At 38.4% G+C, this 27,999-nt stretch overlaps 1 protein-coding gene across 2 annotated transcripts; it reads left to right on the forward strand.

Annotated features, from left to right (window-relative positions):
• Nucleotides 1-12: 12 nt before the first annotated feature.
• LOC133881440 (uncharacterized) lies at nucleotides 13-27,967 on the forward strand. 2 transcript variants are annotated; one of them, XM_062320370.1, is made up of 18 exons: nucleotides 13-211; nucleotides 597-659; nucleotides 1,381-1,474; nucleotides 1,664-1,767; nucleotides 1,851-1,889; nucleotides 2,680-2,763; nucleotides 3,004-3,065; nucleotides 4,337-4,439; nucleotides 11,310-11,450; nucleotides 14,025-14,093; nucleotides 14,190-14,246; nucleotides 14,383-14,646; nucleotides 17,055-17,138; nucleotides 17,295-17,405; nucleotides 24,598-24,668; nucleotides 26,489-26,707; nucleotides 26,893-26,986; nucleotides 27,321-27,967. In XM_062320370.1, the coding sequence occupies exons 2-18, from the start codon at nucleotides 657-659 to the stop codon at nucleotides 27,627-27,629; spliced, it is 1,908 nt and encodes a 635-aa protein (XP_062176354.1). In that variant the 5' UTR covers nucleotides 13-211; nucleotides 597-656; the 3' UTR covers nucleotides 27,630-27,967. The 2 variants fall into 2 exon arrangements, with proteins under 2 accessions (XP_062176354.1, XP_062176353.1); XM_062320369.1 differs by having other exon boundaries at nucleotides 14-211; nucleotides 1,659-1,767.
• The last annotated feature ends 32 nt before the right edge of the window (nucleotides 27,968-27,999 follow it).

Below are 27,999 nucleotides of genomic sequence, written 5' to 3' on the forward strand. Positions count from 1 at the left end.
CAGCTTCCAAGTAATAGGGGCAGACATTTCTTGCAGAAAACGTAGTTCGTTGGGGGAGAGAGAGAGAGAGCTGTTCGACGAGAGATGGCTCTCTTCCTCTTCTAAACCAGACCAAACGAAAATTCTCGTTTCCTCTTTTACCCCTCCATTTGGGTTTCTGCTATACCTGTTCTTTGCTCGTTCAAATTCCGGTTTTAGCCACAACTTTCAGGTAAATCTTCATGCTCGTATTATTGATTAGTTAAATATCTGTTTTATCATCAGAGAATTGTATTTCAGTATGCTCTGGAGTTCAGTTATGTAGTTCTGGTTTTTAGACAGAAAATGATTTAACGGAAAAGATAATTCAAGGTCTAAAGGGGGTATCTTTTCGTTTTTGATGCAGAAATCAGATTTTGTTTTAGATACCCGAGTGGGCAAATGGGGTTATTTCTAGTTTAAAATCAGTCCCATGTTTTTGTTTGGACCAGAAAGATTGTATGGGAATACCGTTTGTTGTTTCTGTTGATGTGCTTTGTGGTTCTGTTATTGTTTAGGTTTAAATTATATGCTTGATTCTGTTGGGTTTCACGTCTGTAGTCTAACTTTTCTTTCAGACATGGATGAGAATTCAAACGACAATGAATCCTTGATGGCTCGCATCCACCAGTTGGAACATGGTATGTACACTTTTTATTTATGGCATTAATTCTTGGTCCTAAAATGTGTTATCGTTTAGTATAAGTGAATTAGTTTAGCAAGTGTTGAACATAGACTTGATTGTCCATTTAATGTAATTGAACAACTTTCTGATTTTCTTTTCCTACTGCTCTTGCTCAGGGTAATGAAACAAAGATGGCATTCTATTTGATAAAATCGATGTTTTTGTTGCTCTTTTGAATTTTCGAGTATAAATTTCTTGTGGGTATTTTGTAGTTCCCCCTGTTCTGCTTGTTCCACTTTTTTCTTAATAAAATTTGTATACTAATGTAAAAAAGAAAAAAAAAAATGACTCCAACTCCTTTTACTCCTAGATGCAGCTGCTTCCTCCTCCTCTACAATTCTCATCAAGGCCTGTTCATGAACTACTGAAGGGTATTAATCACCTGTTTGAAACCTGATCTTACACGTTCTCTCTCTCTCTCTCTCTCTCTCTCTCTCTCTCTCTCTCTCTCTCTCTCTGTGTGTCTGTCTGTCTCTCGTATGTGACATTTTTGTCCTTTCCCTATTAGATAAACTGAGTTTACACATTATATAGTTAATAGATTCATTCTCCACATTTGAAATTGTAAGTTGTGCTTCTTAGAGCACTACGTTATAAAGTTTATCACTCTGATGTTCTCCAGTATCAAATCTATTTTTATCAATAAAGATGTAATGTATGGATTATTTCTTTTGTAGAGCGTGATGAATTGCGCAAAGATATTGAGCAATTGTGTATGCAACAAGCTGGACCTAGCTACCTTGTTGTGGCTACGCGAATGCATTTTCAAAGGTATAATTTTTTTTTTCTCAGTCCAAATGATCTGTCTTCCCCTTTCTCTCTTCCCCCTTTTATCTTTTGTTTTTTGGGAGGTGGGATTGGAAAGGAGAGAAAGGGTGTTCCTGTTGCCTGTTTGTTGGTATATTAGGGGACACGAATAAATGTATCATAATAAAATCAATCAATCCCCTATTAGGACAGCTGGCTTGGAGCAGGAGATTGAGAACTTGAAAAAGAAACTAGCTGAGTGCACAAGAGATAATACAAATCTTCAAGAGGAGCTATCAGAGGCCTACCGAATCAAAGTAATATCTGTAACTTTCAATTATGAAACTTGCTTAACCCCCCCTACTCCATGCTTATTATTAGTCTGCTTTGCTTTCCCCAGAGCCAACTTGCAGAGCTGCACGGCATAGAGGTCTCAAAGGTCTCTCTCTCTCTTTAAGAGTTTGTGTTATTTGCTAACTTATGCATCTTCCATCAAAATCATATCTATCAAATAATATCAAACATGACCAACAACAAAAGCCAAAAAGACAGGAAGATTTAGTAATGGATTTAGCAAGATTATGTTTGGTGATAGAGTTAAAAGCAATCATGTTGAAATCTCTCTATGTTTGGATGGCTGCTCACAATAGTCCTCTAATTTTTAATTTCCTGGAGTTTATGGATTTGTGTTCTTCTCCCTAGTTGGGTGTCTCTCATGTATACTCTATATGTACTTCGGTTGTGTCCCTCTGAGATTGAATTCCTTATAAAAAAATATTGCAAGCTTTCTGAATATCATATTTTACATGAAATTGTTTATGTTTTATTTTAAGATTTTATTTTATTTTATTTTTGAAATTTTACTGCCTGTTCTTCTTTTAGGATCTAGCTTAATCTGTTCTCACATTGCCTCAAGAGAAAATAATGATGGATAATCTACTATGACCATCCTGCTTGAGCGATCTTGTGGTTGGCTTTTGCAAGTGCTTGTTGTAATAATATTTGGAAGAGCTGCATCTGTTAGCAACAAATTTAACATGTAATACTGAAGAGGAAAGATGGAGGGCTAAAACTTTTAGAAAGCAGCATGGATGATAGTTTTTATATAGTTACATCACCTCTAGGTTTTGTTTCGGCCTCTTAAGAGACTGAATTTTATCTCATGTTATGACACAAATGAATGGGAAACTCGTTTCATGGTTGTAATTTGTTTCATTTTCCTTTTTCAGAATATGGAAGCTGAGAAGCAGGTTAAATTTTTCCATGGCTGTGTAGCAGCTGCTTTTGCTGAAAGGGACCATTCAATAATGGAGGTTATGACAGTTATCACCTTTAAGTTTGAGTTTATTGTATGTCTTTTTTTGGTTAGGTGTTTCTCTTGTATACTTCTTGTGTATATGGGTAGCTCTCTTTCACTCTTAATAAATTTCGATTACTCATCAAAAAAAAGAAAAAAGAAAAAGAGTTTTAGTTTATTGTATGATTCTTTGTGAAAGCTTTCCTACTTTCAATAATTATAGAAGTTTTTGAAGATACTTTACGGGTGGTAACAGGCTGAGAAGGCTAAGGAGAAGGAGGAGATTATGTCGCTGAAATTGAGTGATATCCAGAAAAGGTATTTTTCAGTCTTTTAACCCTTTGGGTGTTCATTCACTATCTGTTCTCACCATGCTTAATAGAAAAGAAAAGTGACTTTGGTGTCAACATCGAAGGTTTTATTGCTATTATATCTATCTATAGATGATGCAGTGGTTGAAAACTGATGCAAATCGCCTAACAAGAAGCAATCAGAGGAAAAGAAATAGAAATAACTCATAAGCGAAACAGATGATGACTATCTATACGAGGAGGCAAAAGATGAGGACATATTTGACATTTTTGTTAAAGACTGAAAAACTATAAATTCTCTCATGGAATGGAAAGAAATCTGATTCCCTCCCAAATACCACCACGACGAAAAACTTATACAATATCTATGCGTTGTGAGGTTTGAATTTCACGTTGCTTTAGTAGGTGGGGCTGACAGAAGAATTGGTGATTTCTTGTCCCCTTACGAGTGATTTGATGATTCAGTTTGTATTTTATTTTATATTTTTTGTTTTTGATTTTATTTCTCCCACTTGTGGCAATAAGATCTTAATGGTGGATGACATGTTTTCTAGATCTTCTCAACCGTGTGTGTTATGGAAGGCACATCAAGAATCATTTAATACTTCCCATTGTACTTTTACCCCCTAATATGGGTAGATTTCTTAGTAGCTTCAGGAGTAATGAGCAGTGTTATCCTCTTTGAAGGAGGTTGTAGAAGGGTGGGAAGCTGGTGGTTGGATTATGGAGAATAGGATGAAGTAGAAAGTTCCACTCTTTGCAATTGTTTAGGTTATTGGGGAAGGGAGTAGGAGAGTATTTTGTAATGGCTAGGATTAGTTTCTAGACAAAAGCATAGCAGTAGATGGAGTTTGGGTCTCCTTTTGTGATATGTGAATTGCATGGATTTTCTGATGCATCTTACTTCTCTTGTTATTGCCTTCTTTTGCTATTGATGTACTTCTGGTACATATTCCTTCTATAACTTTTCTTGTATTTATTTGAGTGAGAAGTTGATTTAAGGGATGACATGTCATTCTTTGATACTTTATGAGAGCTCAAGAAATTGTGAATGGGTCTTGGTGCTACAAAATAAATCTTTGGTTTTTTGTTGTTTTCTCTTAATGCATGACTTAGTAAAGTGAAGTGTCTACTCATTTCTTGATGCAAAGTGCGCATAAATTTTGTTTATATATTTTTAAAACACAATCAAGTGCATCATCTATTATTGTCCTGATACTTTTCTCACTGCTTCATGGTAATTTTTCTGTTTAATTTGCATGATATTGTGTGACACAGGTTAGATGAGCTCACCTCAGATTGTCTTGAACAGAAGGAACTCAATGATACATTGCGGATTGATCTAGCAAAGCAAGAAGATCAGAATAAGACTTTCAAGAAGGTGATTGTCCCTTTCTTTTTTTTGATAAGTAAAAATATTATTGAAAAAAGTGTAAGGCGCCCCTAAGTACACTGGAAGTATACAAAGAAGAAACCAAAGCAAACCCAAGGAAACCCAACAAAAACCTTAAAAAACCCTAGAACCTGAAAAGACACCCTAAAACAACCCACAACATAACCCATACAAAAGCACCTGCCAAAGAACCCAAACAAGAACAAAAGGAAAAATGCCCAGGGACCCGAGAAACAGCCCACAAAAACCACCAAGGCAAACAACCCTACAACAATTGGGCCTTGCCTTTCCTACACCTAGAAGAAGCATAAAAGACACCATAATTGATGGAGCTTTGCAGATTCGGAAGCTCCCTCTTGCCTTTGGACGTCTGGCGCTTAATCAACTTGTCCATGATAGCCATGAACTCCTCGTCGTGACTCCTATCCACCTCCCACTCCTCAGACCTCTCCCAAAACTCAGCAGCCTTCTTCCGAGCATCTAACTCCCACATGTGATAAAAACCGACAGACAAAGCTTGGGTTTGGGAGAAGCCATCTCTGATCTCCCGAGACGAAGCACTCTGGCCAGGGTTATTGTCCCTTTCCCCCCCTAATGAACCTATTCCTACTGATGTAGCTTTTTCTTGGGTGATAGCTAGACTGTGTTTAGATCCTCTTCTGGCATACATATAACTTAAGGATTTTCTTTTGTATGGTGTAATTACATCTCTAAATTTTCCATGGTGTTTTTTCGGTTACAGTGGTTGCATATCAATGTCAATCCTAACAGGATTAGGTGCTGGTTCAGTATCTGGACAATTCCACCTTGGGCTAAAATAGTAGTTGTGTTTTATGTGTATGGACCAGAAAAGTAATAGCTTTCATGGTGATCTTCATCTTTATAATTAACCCTCTTGTGTTGCTGACAATTAATGTCATATTTACCCCATTATGGTAGCTTTGGTATCATGGCCTTCTAGGCTTGTATGCCCTGCTTTAGGGTTTGTCTACTTTGTACAGATTTCTAATGTCAGTATTGTGTGTATGTTTGTTCCCATTGAATAGGTGAAAAGAAAAAAAACTACTTTATATAGAAAGATAAGAAACTTTATTTATTTATTTTAAATATCTAAGAAACCTGCCCAGAAGAAACTTGTACCAGAACCACCTTTCAACTGTCATAGTTTGATCTCTGAGTTTTCTTCTGCCACATATTGTGGATGAATCTGCAAGTCTGGGCAACCAAGGGTACGAATTGGCCGCTGCATGTTCTTTTTACATATCATACTTCACTTTCTACTTCGTTAGGTAATTGAGATCCAAAACTTGTATGTACACCTTTAGGGTTTCCATATTGAAAATGCATTTCTTTTATTCACGAGAAGGCTTGAAGATTGACAATGATAAGATCTGTAGGATGTTGTGTTAGTCTTTTTGTTGATACAAATTGTTTTTATTTGTTGCTTAGTTTAGCCTGCTAAAGCAGCTAACATGAAACCTATTTTTCCCCTTATAAGCAAGCTATGGAAGGTGAGGTGTATCGTTCAGGGAAAAACGCTAGTCACATCTGTGCTATCACCCCAAAAGGACTAGTCAATTTGGAGTTTCCTTAGAACCACTTATAAAACCCAATTTCATCTAGTAAGTAACCAATATGAGACTTAGCACTTATGAGTTTCTTTTTATAAACCACTTACTTTATGTGGACAACTCTTCTTCCCCCTCGCCAGGGCCATGTCATGTGGTGCTGATAGTACCACATGGCGTATTAGTAGGTGACTTTGATACCATTTGTAACGATCCAGGGAAAAGCGCTAGCTACATCTGTACTATCACCGCAAAAAGACTAGTCAATTTGGAGCTTTTCTAGAATCACTTATAAAGCCCAGTTTTACCTAATAAGTAACCAATGTAAGACTTAACACTCATGAATTTCTTTCTATAAACCACTCACTTTTTAGGGGCAACTCTTCTTTCCAATATAGGACTGGGGTGTTACATGAGTTTTTTTTTTTGATAAGTAATTGCAATTATATAAAAAGCGCAGAGGGGCGCAACCCTTATACACGGGAAGTATACAAGAGAACCCCTAACAGGGACGAACAGAGAATAAATTTAAAAATTCTACATAAGTAAAAGAACTCAAACTATGATGGGGCGCTATCCAAAAATATAAAGTATTGAGCAACCGCTTCCGAAGCTCCACCATGGATGTCTCTACATCTTCAAACAGCCTAGCATTCCGCTCCCTCCAGATACACCACAGCAAGCATAAAGGAGCTAACCGCCAAGCCTCAATAGCAAGACCACCCCCAAGCGCCGCCCCCCAACTATTCAGCAACTCCAACACCGTACGTGGCATAACCCACTCGACCCCAAATAAAGTAAGGACAAAGCTCCAAAGAGCCTGGGCTACCTCGCAGTGAAGCAACAAGTGATCAATAGACTCCCCACTCTTCTTACATAAACAACACCACTCAATTACTATCACCTTCCTCTTACGCAAGTTATCATGCGTCAAAATTTTGCCCAAAGCAGCTGACCAAACGAAGAAGGCCACCCTAGTTGGAGCCTTAACACGCCAAATATTCTTTCAAGGAAAACACGGGACAACAGGGCCACCTTTCCTAATAAGCTCTTTGTAGAATGATCTCACCTCAAATAGACCTTTTCTAGAGGGATTCCACACTAACCTGTCACCCTCCCCATGTCGAGCCGAACTGGAGTATAGACGATCGAAGAAAGAAAAGACCATATCCAACTCCCAATCCTGAATATGTCGCGTGAATAGAACATTCCACTGAATAGCACCATTATGAACCACCAAATTATCTTCTACCGTCGCGGCTTTATTCCTTGCTATATTAAAAAGAGCTGGAAAGCATTGCTCCAAGGATCTATCCCCACACCACCAATCTTGCCAAAAGCTAATATTTGATCCATTCCCCAGTTCAAACCGAACAAAATTACGAAATTCCTCCCACCCCCTCCTAATATGCTTCCATACACCTACTCCAAATGAACCCGAAGCCTCTTTCGAACACCACCCCCCCTTTAAACTCTCAAACTTGGCATCAATCACCAAACGCCATAAAGCCTCTCTCTCCCTACCATATCTCCACAGCCACTTACCCAAGAGAGCTCGATTGAGCTGGATGAAATTGTGAACTCCCAACCCACCTGTAGGCAAAGGTGTGCAAATCTTGTTCCAATTAACTAGATGAAATTTGGTCTCGTCACCAATGCCACCCCAAAGAAAATCCTTTCGAATTTTATCAAGACGATTAGCCACCCTCACTGGAATAGGAAACAATGATAAATAATAAATGGGGATGTTGGAGAGCGTACTATTAATAAGAGTCAACCGAGCACCCTTCGACAAGTACATCCGCTTCCAACCCGCCAACCTCCTTTCCATTTTTTCAATAACACCATTCCAAATAGAGGTGGACTTGTAAGAAGCACCCAACGGCAAACCCAAATAAGTCATAGGCAGAGAAGCAACCCTACATCCAAGAAGATTAGCCAGCCTTTCGACATCCTCTACTCCACCAATAGGGACGATTTCTGATTTTTCTAAATTAATTCTCAAGCCAGAAACTGCCTCAAAGCATAAGAAAATACATCTCAGATGTCGAATCTGTTCTTCTTGAGCGCCACAAAAGATCAAAGTGTCATCCGCAAACAGCAGGTGATTCACAACTACGGCCTCGGAATCCCTGGAGCCCACTGAGAACCCAGTCAAATTACCCTGATCCAAAGCGGCAGTCAACATCCGACTCAAAGCCTCCATAACCACCACAAACAACAGAGGAGAAAGAGGATCTCCTTGTCGCAACCCACGAGAGCTACTAAAAAAACCGGCTGGGGTTCCATTTACAAGAATAGAAAATCTCACTGTAGAAATACAAAAGCGTATCCACTTCCTCCATTTTTCCCCCAAACCACATCTCTGCAACAAATAAAGCAAGAAGTCCCAGTTCACATGATCATAAGCCTTCTCCAAATCCAGCTTACACAGAAGTCCAGGTTCCCCCGATCGAATATGACTATCCACACATTCATTAGCAATAAGCACAGAGTCTAATATTTGTCTACCACCAATAAACGCATTCTGAGTGTTGGAGATAATCTTGCCCACAAAGGACTTAAATCTGTTTGCAAGAACCTTTGAAATAATCTTGTAAATCCCCCCAATCAAGCTAATAGGGCGAAAATCTCTCACATCCATGGCACCAGTCTTCTTGGGAATCAAAGTGACAAAAGTAGTATTCAGACTCTTTTCAAGCTTGCCTCGAGCATGAAATTCTGCAAAAACATTCATAATGTCAGATTTTAAAAAGCCCCAACACTTTTGAAAGAAAGCCGCAGTGAATCCGTCAGGGCCCGGCGCCTTATCTCCATTCAAGTCCCTGATAACATCCCACACCTCCTTCTCCTCAAAAGCTCTTTCTAGCCAGGTGCTCTCCTCCTCATCAATGCATAAAAAAGATAGGCCCTCCACCCTAGGCCGCCAGGAACAGTTCTCTGAGTACAGCTTGTTGTAAAAGTTAACTAAATGCTCCTTAATCTCCGTAGGATTTCTTGAAATTATACCGTTAATATTCAAAGAATCCACTTGATTGAATTTGCGATGTGAGTTGGCCACCCTGTGAAAAAATTTTGTATTCTTATCCCCCTCCTTTAACCACAACGCTCTAGACTTTTGCCTCCAGCTCATTTCCTCAAAAAGAAGGGTCTTCTCCATCTCTCTCGCCATATCCACCCTACGAATTTTTTCGTCCTCCTCAAGACAGCGGCATTCTTCGATTAAATCCAGCTCTCGAATACCCTCCAATAATTCTTTCTTCTTTTTCCCTAGATCACCAAACACTTCTTCATTCCATTTCCTCAAGTCAGCTTTCAAAGCCTTCAATTTATTGGCCAAAACGAAGCTTGGCAAACCAGAAAAATCATAAGACATCCACCACTTTTGAACCTGCTCAACAAAACCCTCGTATTTCAGCCACATGTTTTCAAACTTAAAATACCTGTTTCCTCCTCTATTTGTCCCACAATCCAATAACAAGGGAAAATGATCAGAGAAAAGCCTTGTCAATCTCTTCTGAGACACATCAGGATAGCGTTCCTCCCACTCCGAAGAAATTAAGAATCTATCAATTCTAGACCAAATAAGATCTTCCTGACCATTAGACCAAGTAAACTGACCATCCTCCAGGGGTAAGTCCACCAGATTATGCAAGAAAATGAAGTCTGAGAACTCTTCCATAGCTGCCGAGAAGCTAGCACCACTAGATCTCTCACTGGGAAAGCGAACCACATTAAAATCTCCCCCAATACACCAAGGCATCTCCCACCAACTCATCAATCCAGCTAACTCATCCCACAACACCCTCCTCTCCCTGTCATCATTCGGACCATAAACACCCCCAAACGCCCAAATTACATTATCACCAGTGTTGCGCAAAGAACAAGCAACAGAGTATCTACCTATACACTCCTCCACTTTCTCCACCACCCTTCTATCCCACATTAGCAGAATCCCACCCGATGCTCCGTTGGCACCTAAATAACACCAATCAACGTGAATGCAGCCCCAAAGACTTTGCACCACCTCTCTAGAAATAACTGCCATCTTCGTCTCCACCAAGCAAACAATATCCGCCTTCCAAACCTTTAGAAGCCCTCTAATCTCCAATCTTTTCTCGATCGCATTAATCCCTCTAACATTCCACGATAAAATTTTAGGCGTCATAATATCGAGATGTGCCCCTACCCTTCTGCCTACCTCTCTCAGACTGAGCCCCTTTCTTCTCATAATTAACAGACCAAGTCAGCCTATTTAATTCTCTCTTCCCCTTCACCCCTTTAGCAGGCGTAAACTTAGACTTGGAATCTGCCAAAGAGAGGTCTCTAGCCACTTCAATTTCCTCAAACAAAGCCAACAATCTGTCCTCAAAGTAACCACAAGAAAGCCCAATGCTTGGATAATACCTCTTAATTCTTTCCAACACCCATCTAGGTGATACTCTCTGCCTGTCTGCATCTTCCACTGCCAGTGGAGCAATAACTAACGGCTCATAGCTCTGAAATTCCCCCTCACCGTCTCTGGAATTTTCTTGCAGCAGGAGTCCTTCATGAAAATGCTCAAGCAGCGTCGAAGAACATTCAAATTGATCACACTTCTCATCCACCACCCATTCACCAGAAGCCCCACTCTCCATAATGTCTCCTAATCCTTTCCAGAGGCAAATATCCATCGGAGGACCCCTTAAAAAAGCTTCTGAAACGATACCCACTTCTCCTTCAACAGCGGAAACCATCACCAACTCAAGACAACCTACTCCCTGCCTCTGAGACACTGGGTCCACAACATGCCCAGAGATACCCATACCAACACTCGGCTGTGAAGTTCTCACCTGAGGAGTCACCAGAAGACCTCCACCCTCTGCCGACACAGCCAAGCATGTGAAAGTTGTACTCATCCATGTTCTTTGGGCTAGATGGATTTTTCTTCCCCGTTAAGCAAGGGGTGGAGGGTGAGTCACAGGTTGAATGCTATGTATGATATGATATTATTCGATTAGTCTCTAGTAATTAACAATGTATGTTTTGTACTTATAAAAAAAATTTAACAACGTATGTTTTTACCTAATTATTTGTACCTAGAAGCTTATTGTATATTGTTAATGGATCTTAGAAATCAGGGTAGCTATAAGATTCTCATTTTCCTGCCTGAGCGTGCGTTACTTCTCATTTATTTATGTTGCTTTCTTACTGAGTGAGTTTTATTGTTAAGACCAAATTTTGAAACTTGATATGTTTTTCTCTCCTTCCATTCCTTTTAGTTCTAATGCATTCACGTTTACTTTGGCAGGTTGTTGATAAATTTTACAAGATTAGGCAAAATTCTCTCAAAGGATTTGAGGATATAAGCTGGGATGATAAAGTTGCGTGTCTTTTGCATGATCCTCAAGAAATGTGGAGTTTTAATGATACTTCGACATCCAAATATATTGTAAGTTTTCAATTAAGACTTTACTTATCAAAAAAATATATTGTAAGTTTTCAGCTTTTAAGTTTCAATTATCATTCACCTATTGATCATTAATATCATTCTATGGCTGGATAGCTTGATACCAAATCTAATTTATCATGATGGATCACTATAATAATTACTATGGTTTTCTGTTATTTCTCTCATTTTCTTGGTTTGGATGTCCGATTTACTGACTTTGATGCACAAAATGATCTGAAAGCACCTAATGTATTGACCTGTGCATGAGCTAATGATATTAACAATATTTTATTACTTAATTATGCTTGAGTGGTAAGTCACTTGACCTTGGTGCCTCATGAAACATCAGGTCTAAGGTTCGACTCATCTTGATTGCAAACAATTCCTTGGGCCACACCTACGGGCAAAAGCCTGAGCCTTACCCGACCGGTGTGGAGGGGGCCCTTTGCACGGTGTCTTGGGGATCTAGTAGCCCCGGATACCCCTGTTATAAAAAATAAACAATTTTGCTTGTAAATAATGCTCTTTGTATATAACGTGATCCCGCTTGTGTATTTGGACATCCTTTGTATTCCCTCATAGATTCTCTGAAATCACCTTGATGTATCCTTATGCTTGGCAGTACATGCAGGACAATATATTTTTTTTTTTGTTCTGAACTTAGTTTCGCTTGATTTCTTCTTAGTCTTTTGGATGATTTAATTTATTTATTTGAATATAGTTGTAAGTTTCAAACATGAAATGAAATAGTAGAGATTGTAGATGTTAGAGTATGGACAATTACTAAGTTGAAGAGCAGTGCTTATTGAACATTAAACAAAATACCTATGAAACAATGCTATCTTTGGAAATCATGAATTAAATCCTTAAAATCCAGCCAATCCATGCCTCATGTCAGAAAAGGCCTATCCAAATTCTGCTAAAAAAGGAAAAAAAATACCAGAGTTCCAAATCCATTTTTTCTGAAATCCAGGATAACTCCAATATGTGTGCGGTCAAGTAAAACAAATCTAATTCCCACATCCCCCCCAAAAAAAGGAATAATAAATACCGATATTAACTCTGAATACTCTGATATTCCACTCCAGATCAAGTATGTCAAATCTTTCTCTTAAGCAAAACCCTAAATAAACCTGAAAAGATGAAGATGAGGGATGAGGATTAGGGCACTGTGGGGGAATGGGAGCAACATGAAGCTTAAGTAACAATGAAAAGCAGTGCTCATTAGGAGAGGAGGTGCTAGTTGCTCGAGAATAGGAAAGGAAAACAAACGCTGAATAAATTTTAGGTTCATTTTTATTTGTATGTGCTATTCAGTTTGGTATGGTGTATGCTACAGATATTCTCTGAAAGTTAAAATATGAGTATGACGTGTAGGCTGCTATGGACAATGTAGTGTATACATTGAGGGGCAGGGGACACTTTTTCAGTTGGTTTGGTTCCACCGACTACTCTGCCCGGAACTGAAGTGCACTGGTTGGCTCTCCCATGTTGGGAACCCAAATTGAATGATAACCTTAGAAGAACTGAAACGAAACTGAAGAGACCACATTGGTTCAGTTCTCGGGAATGATTCTGCACCCCTTGAAAAGAAGATCTTTTGAGGTCAAATCCTTCTACAAGATTCTTCTTCCTAACGTTGACTCCCCTTTCCCTTGGAGCATTTGGAGGACTAAGGCTCCCATGAGGTTGGCTTTATTCACTTGGACTGCTTCCTTTGGGAAAATTCTCACTTTGGATAATCTCCGCAAGTGTCACATCATAGTGATAGATTTCTATTGTATGTGTAAAAAAACTTCATATCATCTTCTTCTTCATTGTGATGTCACGAGGGAGTTGTGGATTATGGTATTTCGAATGTTTGGGGTAGAGTGGGTTATGATTAGACGGGTGGTGGATCTTTTGGTGAGTTGGAAAAGAAGGGTCGGCCGGAATGATATCAATATTGTTTGGAATGCAATTCCTTCCTTTTTAATGTGGTACGTTTGGAGAGAAAGGAATGCTCGAAGCTTCGATGATTGTGAGAAAGCAAGCTTGGATCTACAGACTTGTTTTCTTAAATCCCTATTTGAGTGGATCTTTGCTATCGCCCTTCTCCATGTGTCTAGATATGCATATTTTTGTTCTCTTTTTTCTCATTCTTGATTTGTTGAGTAGTTTCTCTTGTATACTTATTGTGTACTTGCGTTGAAGCCCTTGTGCTCTTATTGAATTTCCTTTACTTATTTATAAAAAAAAAAAGAATATTGATCTAATTTTTAATGTCACATTTTGCATAAGAATGTTGTTCGTGTTCTAGAAGTTTAGATTTATACGAATATTGGTTATTATTACATAGGTTAGGCCCATCTTTTTACCTGACCTGCTTGTGTGATATCTAGTCATTATGCACGGGTTGGATGAGAAAAATTAATTGTGTTGATGTGCCTATACCCTTTGTGGATCTTAGGAATCAAACATACTTGGTTAGCTCAAAGATAAATGTGATAACTTCAAAAGCAAAATAATCTTGTTGTCATTTGGTTGTGATTTTATTTTTCTATCTGCAACTCGAATAACTTATTCCTCAGACAGAGTGCATTGGAAGAAGAGCTTGAGACAATGCGGAAATCTGTGGATAACCATCAAAATAAGCTACGGATGGTACGATTTAATTCTACTTCATTATGGCTTTTGGTGCATTGCAAACTGAATAACTGACTCTACTTTTATCGAATCTCTATTTCTTGTTGTTCATAGGGGTTGGAAATTGAAAAGCATCTAAAGTACAAAGTTCGTGAATTGGAAAAGAAGAAAGTGAGTTCTTTAATGTCTTAAAATGTAACTTATATTCATTGCACAAAAAGAGAGAGAGAGGGAGGGGAGGGGCGCATATAAATATTGAATCCTGATGTCTTTTGTTTATTTTTGAACCTAATTGCCGTACATGCAGATACGCTCAGATAAAATGATCAGGAGTGGGATTGCAGGGTTGCATCAATACCATTCTCAGCATAGAGTTCATGTCATGAATTTACTTGATGAGGGAAAATCTCATATGAAGTCAATTGTTGACGTGATGGAGGAAAAGATTAGGCAATTTGAAGAGAGCAGAGTACGAAGTTTGCGGCCTCCTCAAGGAGATGAAAAACTGGAAGAATATGAATGTCGAGATGTACATATGGCTATTGATGCTGGCTCCCACTTGTTATCTAAGGTTTGTGACTGCAGGCTTATTCTGTGCATTTGCTGGGTTTCTTCTCTCTCTCTCTCTCTCTCTCTCTCTCTATGTGTGTGTGTGTGGTATATTCTAGTTACATATAGTGCCTTAATTTTGCATTGCCTTTGTTTTTTTATTTATTTATTTTTTTTTTCTTCATCTTAACGCATGAGAATACTAGGGAAGGCTACCTATATAGTCATCACACTACAAGTTTCATTCTGTCTATTCATTCACAATGATGTAGAATTATGTATTTTGTTAAAGTATTGATTAAATGATTGAATTCATCTTTTCTTATAAGTTTAAGCTTTTGGGATAAGTGGTGATTTAACATGGTATCAAAGCAACGGTTTTAAGCTCGAACTTTGTCTTTGTCAATTCACCCCCTCTTTCAATTAAATTTTTCACGTGTTGGGCCTCACTTATTGAAAAGTGAGTTTGAGCCTACATGTGAGGGATAATGTTAAAGTATTGATTAAATGATTAAATTTATCTCTTCTTATAAGTTTAAGCTTTTGGGATAAGTTGTGATTTGACATGTTTCATAGTACACGTGCTTGCAGTGGTGCCTTTGAAGTATATAGCTAGGTGGAGGAAAAGAAGCCAACTAACGACTAATAATCTAAACCATTCATTGCATAAAGATGTCTTGTAAATCATATAAAATAAAAAAAAAAGGTGAAAATGCTCCATTAGTCCATGAGTTAACGACTGATAATCTAAACCATTCATTGCATGAAGATGTCTTGTAAATCATATAAAAGAAAAAAGTGAAAATGCTCCATTAGTCCATGAGTTAACGACTGATAATCTAAACCATTCATTGCATGAAGATGTCTTGTAAATCATATAAAAAAAAAGAAAGTGAAAATGCTCCATTAGTCCGTGAGTTATGACCTTTTATCCAATCGCTCCCTAAGCTTCAAAAGTTATTAAATTGATCCCTAAAGTTGGAATCGTTACCAATTAAATCCTTACGGTCCCCTTCCGTTAAATTTTTAACGATGATGCCACGCCATGTCCAATAAAAAGAGGACGCGTGGACACAGGTTACGCTGGCCTACCACGTCATTAACATGTCAACTCACAATTAAAATTTTGACCACATCAGCAAGAGGAAAAAAAAAGATTTTGAACATCTCTACATCTTGCTGCTCAGCACTGAGTGCTCTGTTGCCGATCTTGAGACTTTTGACCGCGAAGTAAGTGAGCATTGGAAAGCTCTGGATCACCAAGCATTCACATGTAAAAACCAAAAGGAAGAAGAAGAAAAACCGAAGTCTCACAAAAATCCAAAACTTTTCTATAAGAAAAGGAACAAAAAAGACATATCACAAAAAAAGAAGAAGAAGAAGAAGAAGAAAAGGAACAAAATATAGATGGAATATATATTTACTTGGGAGAATATAGTATGGAGACGGCCAAGGGGAGATGGAGCACTGTTGCACTTGAATGCCGCTGAAGAAGGCGGCATGGCAATGGTTGACTTGGAAACGGTGCCTTTGTAGTGCTTGTTGATGGCGTAGTAGAAGCCCAGATGAGGAGGAAGATGAGGGGCTGTACACTGAAACAAGCCACTCGCTCCACGAAAGAAGATGAGTGGCCGGTCATGTTTTTTTGTTCTTGCTGACATGGCTGGTCAGCATGGCCTGTGTCCACGTGTCCTCTTTTATTGGACATGACGTGACATTAACATTAAAAATTTGACGGAAGAGGAACTGAAGGATTTATTTGATAGTGATTCTAACCTTAACGAGTAATTTGATTACTTCTGAATCTTAGGGAGCAATTTTGATAGAAGGTCATACCTCAGGGACAAATTGAGCATTTTTCAAAAAAAAAAAGAAGGGTAAAAGCCTGACTGAACACGAGACTTTTTTTCTTTTCCAATGCCTTCACATTGGACACGTCTATAGACTTACAAGTGAAAAGTCAGTTGTTTCTTTCTTTCCAAAGGCTTTTTAAAGGAAAGAGGGATAGACCACTTTTATTTCATCTTACCTTTGTGATTGGGGGCCTCAAAATGCCAGCTAGATTCATGATGGACGGAAGAAATGAGGACACATCATTGACTCCGTTACTAGACATGCGATGGAAAGGAACAGTTTGTTTGCACTAATGATTGTTTTATGGAATTTTATGTTCATATTTGGTATGCAACCTCACTGTTCATATTTGATGCGTATTTTCATTGCACAAAAGGTTGTGCAGTAGATCAATACCTTATACATAAGTACTTTATTTGACTTTGAGAACTGGTGTTTGTTTACTAGAAATCAACCCCTATATTATCTCTAGTAGAATTATGATATTTAATCATGATGCATACACCTGATAAGAATGTTGGTCCTGTTTTCATGCAATTTCTAATTTTAATATCATTTTATTCCCTTGCTATTCAGAGCAATGGTCCTGCCTTACGAGATGTTGCGGCAGATGGAAAAGGCGACGCCTCCAAAGCCCTTGCACAGGCTTTGCAAGAGAAGGTTTTTTATATTCTCTCATGTCTTTCTCATTCTATCTCTCTCCCCACTCCCCAAAATCTGTGGTCATTGTTTTTCTGAGTATGAACTGTGTGCTTGTGAAATGTAGTATCTTTTACCTTTTATGTTCTTTTTCCTCAAGTATGGAATCTATGTCAGGTTGCAGCATTGTTGCATTTATCGCAGCAGGAAGAAAGACATTTATTGGAGAGAAATGTGAATGCAGCTCTTCAAAGGAAAATGGAGGAGCTCCAAAGAAACTTATTACAGGTAATTTTAGCGAAGTGTTTGTTTCTGGCACTATTATATGGTTTCGCCATATGAATGTTAGGTCTTAGTTCATATTGATTTGTTACCTTTCATCTTCTCGTATTTTCTGTGTTGGTGCCGGCCCCCCCCTCCCCCCCCCCTCAAAAAAAAGAAAAAAAAAAAGAGCTAAAGAATGCTCCATACACTTTTGGAACTTGCACTAGCACCAATGCAGTGATCTACATTTTTGTTTAAAAAATAAAACCTTATTTATGCTACTAATTAATGGATGGGTTCTCATTCATGGTATGAAAATCTCCCAGTTATTGCCTTTCTTCTTTAGGGCGTCATTGGTTTTGATTTTTAAAGTGATTTTTTTTTTGATAAGTTAGTTTTTGGTTTTTTTTTTTGTTTTGGTTTTTTGTTTTTGTTTTTGTTTTTATAAGTAATACAAAATAAAACCTTATTTATGCTACTAATTAATGGATGGGTTCTCATTCATGGTATGAAAAACTGCCGGTTATTGCCTTTCTTCTTTAGGGCGTCTTTGGTTTCGATTTTTAAAGTGAATTTTTTTTTGATAAATAAGTTTTTGGATATATATATATAAGTAACTGAAAGATCATTAAAAGTGAAAAGCGTAATCTAGGTATACAAGAAGTATATAAGAGAAACATCTAGCTAGAAGGAGAAAAAAGAACAAGGAGATCGTGAAAACTAAGCACAAACGTATCTGTCCAAATATAAAGAATATTATAGAAAAATGACTTAAGCTCCACTAATGTCCTCTCGCAGTCCTCGAAACTTATATCATTTCTTTCCCTCCAAAGATATCACAAAAGGCAAGAAGACACAATCTTCCACACAGCAAACAAGTCAAATACTCGTCTAGATATAACTCAAGACAGCCTAAAATGACTTAAAAAGCATTCCATGGCACAAGACGCCTCACAGTGGAGAAGAAGATGGTCTATAGACTCCCCGTTTCTCTTGCACATACAACACCTATTGACCACAATGATGTGCCGCTTCCTAAGGTTGTCTATGGTAAGGATCTTTTTTAGGGCTGCCGACCAAGCAAAAAAAGTAGCTCTTAAAGGAGCCAGTCTGCCAAATACTTTTCCAAGGGAAAGGAATGTAATCAATAATCATTACAAATAAGGACACTGTAGAAGGAGCTAATAACGAACAAACATTTTTTGGAAGGGGCCCACCAAATCTTGCCTTCACCTTCCCGTCTCACTCTATACGAATATAACAAATTGAAGAACGAAGCAAAGACATCCACCTCCCAATCGTGAGTTGCTCTAATAAAGCTTGCGTTCCACTGAAGGGAACCACTAGAAAGCTCAAATTGAATTGCTACGTAAGTATCCTTCATACAAGCAATACTATATAAATTCGGAAAAGCTTCCTTAAGGGCCTTCTCCCTACACCACACATCATGCCAGAATCTAATCTTGAAGCCATCTCCCATTTGAAATCTGGTATGCTAGAAATCATCCTCCAACCCCTCTTAATATTCTTCCATAACCCCACCTCATATGGCCCAGGAGTCTCATTAGAACACCACTCACCCCACGAACTGCCAAATTTAGAATCCACCATAACTTTCTAGTTCCGTGATTGGGTCTATTGCTTTTGGTGCTTTTCATTGAGGGGAGGTTTCTTTGGGTGACAAGAAGGATTCTCGGATGGATGTGGTCCCTCCATTGGATGTGGTGCATAGGCTGCAGTCTGCGAAGAAGGCCCATGTTTTTCCAGTTATTAAGTCCTCTCCGACAAATCCTGATGACGATGGTCTGGTCCTTCCGCTAGATGAGATTCACAGGTCGCAGTTTGTTAAGACAACCCAAATCACGACGAGTGTTGATGTAGGTTTTCTCTGGCGGGGTTTTTTGAAGCCAAGGCCCTCTAGGTCTCGGGGATGTTCTTCTCTAGTAGTCCCCCTCATCCCTAGCAATTGTCGGAGGTATCTTCGGCGCAAGTCAGTGATCAGGAGAGTTTTGTGGATGATCCCACTTGTCTATAGTGACGGTTGTTTCTCCCTGCTATTTGGGTTGTAGCTCCTCCGACATTCTTGCCGAGGACAAGGATGGGGTGTCAAATGGTGAGGAGGGAGGTTTTTGAATGCCATTGAAGATGACCTTTTTTGGATTGTAAAGTTTGTGCGTCCAAAGAATAAAGGTAGGAGGGAGGTTTTGAATATAAATAGCGTGTATGCTCCATGTGAGTTCTGGGTTTGAGGGTCTTAGACTCTTAGGGTTGAGGGTTTATTTGGGTCTATTTGGGTTTCTTCTTGTCGGCAGTTCTTTGTGGGCAGTTTTGATTGTTCCTGTGTATGCTTCTTCTATATGTAGGGGCGCCTTACGTTTTTTTCATAAAATTTATTAATTATCAAAAAAAACTATCCACCAAGCTTCTCTCTCATGCACATAGCTCCACAACCATTTTCCTAAAAGGGCACAATTGAACATTCACAAGTTCCGAACCCCCAAACCTTCGTCAGAGATCGAAGAGCAAACTTTGGACCAGCTAACCAGGTGAAAATTTGAACTTTTCACCTAGCCCACCCCATAAGAAATCTCAACGAAACTTCTCTATGCAGTTTGTGAAAGGAGAAAAGAGACATGAAGTACGTAGGTAAATTGGAAATGGTGCTCTTGATAAGGGTAACTCTGCTATCCTTAGACAAATACATCATTTTCCAATTAGTCAATGAACGCTGTATCTTTTCAACAATACCGTTCCAAATATACTTGGCCTTATAGGGGGCCCCCAAAGGAAGACCAAGATATTTCAAAAGCAAAGAAGAAACCCCGCAATCAAAAATGACGGCCAACCCATCCACACTATTAACCTTACACACAGGAACCAATTCCAGCTTAGCTAGATTAATCTTCCAACTGGAGACAACTTCAAAACATAAAAAATAAAGCACGCAGATGGTGAAGGTGATTTGGATTGACCCCACAAAAAATCAAAGTGTCATCCGCAAACAACAAGTATGATATGTTAATCACACTAGAGTGCCTAGACCCCACATAAAAGCCTGAGAGAAAACCACCATCAACTGTTGCAGAAAACATTTTAGTTAAGGCCTTCATGACAATAACAAACAAAAAAGGAAACAAAAGATCTCCCTGTCTCAAACCATGGAGCTATTGGAGAAACCAGACTGATTGTCATTTATGAAAATGGAAAAGCGCACCGAAAAGATACAATGCGCTATCTAAGGGCACCATTTCTCCTTGAAGCCGCACCTCCTCAACAAATAAAGTAAGAAAGAACTCGCAATTGACATGATTATAGGCCTTCTCAATATTTAGTTTGCAAAGCACCCTTGGTTCACCATAGTTGATCCTACTATCCATACATTCATTTGCTTTGAGCACATAATAAAATGTTTGCCTACCTTTAACAATGGCATTCAGGGCTTCGAAATAATCTTCTCCACGACCTTGGACCGGTTTGTCGGGTCGGGGATGAATCGAAAACCCTTAGGTTTCTGCGTGACCCGACTCATGTGGAAACCTAAAGTTTCCCGTTCGTCGCCATCCTTGTTGGAGATGACATTGGAGGTGTCTTCTGGGTTGGTTCTGAATCGGCTTCCTCCTGGGGGTTTGGAGGTTACAGGGTTGGGAGTCACAGAGGGCGTGAGTCCAGCTTCACCGATTTTTGTTGGGGATTCTTTTAGGTCGAAGCCCTCGTCAGCGGCAGTTACAAGGACGGCTCCGGTTGTGTCTTCTTTCGGGGGTGAGTTGAGCAGTTCCCAGGTGTTTCCGGTGTCTTCTAGCCAGACTCCGGCCTCTAAAGAATTCTGTTTCCCCCTTTCGCCGGCACCGGATTGGGTTTTTCGTCAGATCCTACTCCTTTGGCTCTTGTCTTTAAGTTCACTCCATTGGGGACGCTTCAGATTCCTAAACCCTGTTTTGCCCCTTCGTCTCTCGTTGGGGCAACTGTTTTGGGAGAGAAGCTGTGTTCTCCCCTCCCCGCGGTGGTTTCTAAGCCTTGTTAGTCTTACTACAGGAGGGCGAAGAAATTGAGGGAAGGGCAATCTGTGAAGTGGAATGATGTGCTACTTTCTGATTCCCTGGAAGCCGTGAAGATGTCTCTTGGCTACGCTGATAAGAGGGTTATGATTGCAGAGCCGTCAGCGGAGAAGATGGTAAAGCCTCCTGCAATGAAGAAGTTAGAGACACTAGTGAATTAGGGCCTTTTTAGGAAGGGGTTTCTCAACCTTCCCCCGATAGTTTCAGTCCCTCCCGCGTCGCTTCAGGAGGTCAACAATGGCGGGGTGGTTGGTCCTTCCTCCCCTCCGAGTGGTTGCTTAAATGGTTTCTCCCAGTCCCGGAATTGGCCAGTCGGTTTTGATCATAACGGGGAGATTGTGGTGTGGGAGGAGGAAGAAGATGATTATTGGGATGGATTGCCCTTAGATTGGGCGATGGATGGGGATTATGGGGAGGAGGCCATGGCTATTCGAGATGCCATGGAAGAGGAATTCTAGTTGATAGCGCGCCAGAAGTCTAAAGGAAAAAGGGAGCTTCTGAATTTGCATAGCTCCATCAATTACGGCGACGCGAAAGATCTCTCTAGGTGTAGAAAAGGTAAGGCACACATGTTGTAGGTTTGTTATGCTTTGGCAGGTAGTGGGTAGTCTTGTTTTTAGTTGGGTCATTTTGTAGTTTGTTTTTGGTTTTTTCGTTTTCTGGGGCCTTGGTGTTGTGGGTTTTATTGGGTTAGCTTTGGTTATTTCTGTGTATACTTCTTGTGTACTTAAGGGAGCTTCATGCTTTCTTTAATAAAATTTTCTTACTTATAAAAAAAAAAAAATCTATTGGCAAGGACTTTAGCAATGACTTTGTCAATAATCTTATAAACTCCACTTACAAGACTGATAGGCCGGAAGTCCTTAAGATCAATAGCCCCAGATGAACTGTTATAAAAACAGACTCTCAAGGACCTACACAATATGTTCCTTGCTAACAGGTTGATCAAAAGAATCTGAGGCCATTTACTGGAAACGATTCAATGGAGTTGTTTCTCCTATTTGAGTTGGCCACCCGATGAAAAACTATTGTGCATTTATCAGACTCTTTTAGCCATAGAGCTCTTGACTTTTGTCTCCTACTTATCTCCAATAAAGTTGCTTTTACCAATTCATTGATAACCAAGATTTTCTTTAACTTCTCTTTAGCAACTAAAGCTCTCTCTTCCTTCAACCCGTCAAGAACTCACAACTCCTCCAAGAGATTTATTTTATTTTATTTTATTTATATGGAACTGCACATTATCAAACATCTCCTTCCATATTTTTAAATTAGCTTTCAAGGCCTTAAGTTTTCGAGTCAAAATAAGCTAGGAGAGCGTTGAAAAATTGATCATATATATATATATATATTTTTAAAAAAGTTCATGATAGTGATTTGTTAATGAAGGTATAAGATAAGAGTAGAATTTTTTGGAATGAAAATTGATAAAATCACAATCAGATTGATTATTCAATACATCAAAAACACTTTAAAAAATCCTGAACAAACAAGCTATTAATATTTTGCGCTGTTGAAAATAAAAATATTGACAACAAAGTTTATCCAGCATAACATTATATAAACTCCTGTACAATGAGTAGATTTCTTAAAGATCAAGTTTGTTTTTTCTTTGTTTTAATGGCATAAGTAATAAAAATTTATTAAAATGAAAAGAGGCTTAATTATACAATGAGTATACAAGAGCTTCCACTCAAGATGAACTTTTCTTTTTTAATGTTAAACAAGCGGACTTGGGGAAACTTACATTATTTCGAGCATTATGTGAAATGCAGACACTTTAAGGAGTCAGAGACATTGAGGTGAATACATTATAAGTTCCTCTATCTGAATGCACAAGCATATGGCTCGAGTAAGATAAAACTAAAGTTGCTTATACTACAAGAGGGTCATCTATACTCATTTCTCTCCGTCTCTCTGTTATGTACCTAGGGTATGTGACAAGGGCATTTTGAGAATTATATTTATGCCTCTCTTTAAGAGAATAATAAGTTTATTAATATTTTATGGTATTAGTCGTATTTAGAAGAGTAATAGATTAAAGCAAGAATCCCTAGATTAAGGGAAGTATATCCCATTATGTTAGGTTTTTATTAGGAAGGAAATAAGGGAATTATTTATTCCATTAGGTTTAGTAATATTTATGTAATATTTATTTATTTATTGTTTCCGTAATTCAAGCTTGTAACCCTATTAATAGGGGTATTGAAGAATGAATAAAGAAATTAAGAAGAAAAATTATAATTCAGCTCTTGTAGTTGTTTAGGAGTTTTCTAGGGTTTCTCGAATAACCCTAACCTTAAGAGGCCTAGGGTACCTCGAATACCCTACTATCACACTCACTCCCCATCCAAATCACCATCGTCCATCCCCCGTTACGGAGGTTCGTAACTCTCTCTCTCTCTCTCTCTCTCTCTCTCTCTCTCTCTCTCTTGTTTTTTTAAAACACTTACAAGTTCTGTGATTTGGCTGCATGCTATTATGGTTCAATTAGTGGTTTACTTTTTTGTTTTTTTATTCCTCTCTCTTTAAGAAGAGGCTCGATACAAAAATGTTTAAATGTTTCCTGCCAACTTCTCATGTATATATTCCACTATTTCCCTTTTGAAAGTGAAAATGTACGTCATAACATATGTAAACAATGCAGTTGATAATGGTTTTTCTGGAAAAGTGTGAAAATGATTCTTTGACTTTTTGGCAATGGACACATTTTGGGACAGCCAATAATAGAAATTTGACTATCATTATGGGACAGAGGGAGTATTACTTTTGAGGATGTTTTTACCTCCTTGAAGTAATGGGAAAATTGTTCTATATTTCAATAGATTTACACAAATTAAAAAGGATTGGATTTGTATCTGAGAAACCAAACCTGTCAAAGGTATTATAACTTTACATAGGGTTTTGTGGTTCCTGGGTAGTAAGTGGTCCACTGGATCACACACGTCCTTGGCTGAGTCTGGAACCCTACTTCTAATCTTGTAGTTTGATGTGCTATTATGTACATGAAGTCTTTGGTGTCATACAAAAATTAAATTGCCTCTGCCTTTCATCTTGAGCTATTTATGTGACTAAGCAGGACTGGCTTTCAATTATTTTAGGTTCTGATAATTTTTCAGTTGGATTTATTGATTAATTCTGCGATTCTTTAACTGTTCCAGGTTACCAATGAAAAGGTAAAAGCTCTCATGGAGTTCGCACAACTAAAGCAGGAATATCTACTACTTCAGGAGTATGATTTCTTTCCTTTCAGAATCTCACACTATCATAAGTTCTTGTTTTTTATTCTGTTACTGCTTTGTTTGCCAGTTAAGAGAACTTGCAAGATTTCACCATGGCAAGTTCTCTTTTGAAGCTTAAAATAATATGTAATTGTCAGTGGACCACCCTTATCTTGTTGCATTAGTGATTATTGATGATGTGTCAATATGATTGAATGTTGTGGCTTGTTACTGAGAGAAAAGGGGGGCGGTTCTTGCTGCTCCACTTTGCCTACGTGGATATCGTTGAGAGAAAGGAACAATCGTATATGAAGGTGTTGAAAATTCCGTTCTTCAACTCAAATCTACTTTCTTCCGTACTTTGTATGAGTGGTCTGTCACCATTGGAGGGGTTTCTATTCCGTCTTTTGTTCACTTTGTAGAGTTCATGCATTTTAGATTGTAACTTTTTGGAGGACTTTTTTGTATTCAACTTGAGTACTCGAGTTACTACTCATAACAAGAAATTTTTTATTACCTATATAAGAAAAGTTGAACAAACTCTATGATCGAGTAACAATTATTCAGGAAGCGAATGCCCTATCCCTTAAGGCCATCCTCTTGTCCTTGTATCTCCTTGAAATTTTAAGTCACTTTCCTCGTGGACCAGTAAATGACCAATCTATCTCAAATAACTCACCTTTGTCTTGTAGTCTATTGGTGCTAGATGCAGCTTCCACTAATGTATTCATTTATTACTTTTTCAATTCTTGCATTACCTTTCTTACATCACTATATCCCTGCATCTGCTATCCACGTTTTTTGACATGTGTCTTGACCTCCTGGAATATGCCATCAAACTTATTGTGACATCATTGTCCAACTGATTTAGTGGGACAAATGACTTAAATATCTTATTTACCTTGAAATGCACTATAAGACCAGCCTGGTCTCTCCTATCAGTTCTCACATCATCCACCTCACACTCATATAATGGGTATTGCCCTCACCATTTAACTAGCAAATCCTTGGAAAGTGCTGAAGAGAGTACTTTTTCAATTCTGAAGTTTCTCTCCATGAATAGATTTCGGAACATGACTGTTCTCTGTTTTCTTCAAATAAAATCGATTGTAACGTTGATGAAGAACCTTGTCCCTGGAAAGTTTTGTGAGGTATGCTTTGCAAGTTCTTTCATGACTGGAGTAGAGTTAAATGCCTAACCTTGATATAAGCCTCTTGTTGGGGTTTTACCCAAATAGATTCACACTTGTCATTATCCTGTTTTTCGAATCTTTGTCCGCATCAATATATCTAATTGATACCCTTTCTTTTTCAAAACCAACCACATCTTCTTGAAGAATCCTATCAGATTCTCTCTTTTCTTTTTAAGTTCATATTTACTTTATTTATCAAAAAAAAAGTTCATATTTTCTTTATCATTTAAAGTTTGTAAATACCGTATTGAAGTCTATCTATTTGTCTTTTGAATCATTTTATCAATTGCTTAAGTGGCTTCTGTTGTAGATTTTCCTTCATCAAAATTTACATTTCACATGGATAATGTATCAACACCTGATTCTGTTGTTGTGATGGTGATAAAAATACCAAATGCTACCATTATACCGGAATGAACCCAATTACTCTTCCTATAATCTTGCTCTTAACTGATAAATGTTGGTAGTCTCAGTCGGGTTCTTATGGATTAATTTGGGAGACGATTTTGTTACAATCTGTCTGTTTCGTTTGTTTGGCTTGCTCTTTGAAAAATTTTCTACACCTTTGGCAATAGTTGGTTTTAATGCTGATGACTAATTACAGTAGTACCTAACTAGAATGTGATGCATTTTTGCAGGAAAATTGGTAAGGAGATTAAACAAGGAAAAGCTTTGGCTGATATTGGGGGGAAAAAACTTGTTACTGAAAGAGATGGAAAGTTAAAAAACTTGCTAAAGAGAACATATCTGGGACGTTGGATTGGTCCACTAGATGTTAGCGGACATGAAGCTGAAGTTCACCAAAATAATGAAGGGAAATTATTCAGCCGAAGGTCCAATAGCATGGACTTTGCCAGGTTAGTGAAAATATTTTTGTGAGGCTCTCTTTGAACTGCTTGATGCATGCCTTTAGACTTGTGGTTCTTATGCATGCAAAATGATTTCCCATTGATTTGTCCACTAACCTCAGAAATTTAATTTACCATTTTTTGCTTTTCCTTCCTATATTTTCCAATGTTATAATAGTTATGTAATTTTTCAGAATGAAGATTGAACATGCAACTCTTAAGGAAAGCATGGAAATTATGGAGCATCTGACATCTTCAATTCATAGGCTTCGTCTCTCTCTTTTAAAGGTATGACACTATCATATGTACAAACAATTGTTACTGCAAGGCATGGGATGTGCAATTTCTTTTTCCTTCAGACCAGGGGCCAGGGATGCGGGATTCTAAACTTAATTCAAATACTTTGAATAGTGATCTGGTTCAAGATTTCCTTACTTTTTGATGAATGCTTGAGATGCTTGTTCATTTTGTTTATCACATTGTCAAAGAGTACCATGTAATTTTTTTCCCACCTGCTAGCTTGGAATCTCTCATGCCTGTTTGATTAAAAGCTAGCAGTATGATTCTAATTACCTGTCTAAAATTAATGTGCCATGTGCCTGTGCTATAATCTATCTTGTAGGCCAAAGAATCGGTTTCTGAAGGTACAGTTACTAGCATTTCAGAAGCTCTTGATGATGTTATTAATGAGGCAAAACTTGTCAAGATTGCCCTTGGCAGCTCCCTGCCCATCAGTTGGTCAGCTGAGGCAGATGTTGGTTCCATTGATGAAAGCATCGGCAACGATCCCATAGATATTTATGGGGACCCCAGCAGTGAGAAGATAGATTCTGTTTCTGCCGCAGGATTTGAGATGGTGGAGCTCCTCATACTTGCAGCTCAGATATTGAAGGACGATACAACGAGAAGTGGTTCCTTAGAAGGTAGCTGATTAAGTTCTGGTAATGTTGGGTCTTGGTTCTAGGTTTGATGCCGCTTAATAAGTACTGAATGCTCGTAAAGGCTATGAGGTGGAAAAATGAAGAATTATTGGCGCGATGAGGGGATGAAAATGATATATATGCATTGTAAGAAGGGGGAAAATGTGCAAATCAGTATGCTGTCATTGTACAGTCATATTTTGTTATACCGGTGTTTTAGGAGGATTTTGGGGAAGTTCATTCCCCTGAATTTGCTAGGGTGAATATTTATCAGTTGGTCACCTAATGTACAGTAATATTTTGATTGGGTTCGGATTACAAATCCAATTCAATAGTGGGTTTAATGTTAGATTACCCTCTGTTTATTTATTGCAATTCGCC

This window comes from Alnus glutinosa, chromosome 11, assembly GCF_958979055.1.
Source record: "Alnus glutinosa chromosome 11, dhAlnGlut1.1, whole genome shotgun sequence".
Lineage (NCBI taxonomy): Eukaryota > Viridiplantae > Streptophyta > Magnoliopsida > Fagales > Betulaceae > Alnus > Alnus glutinosa.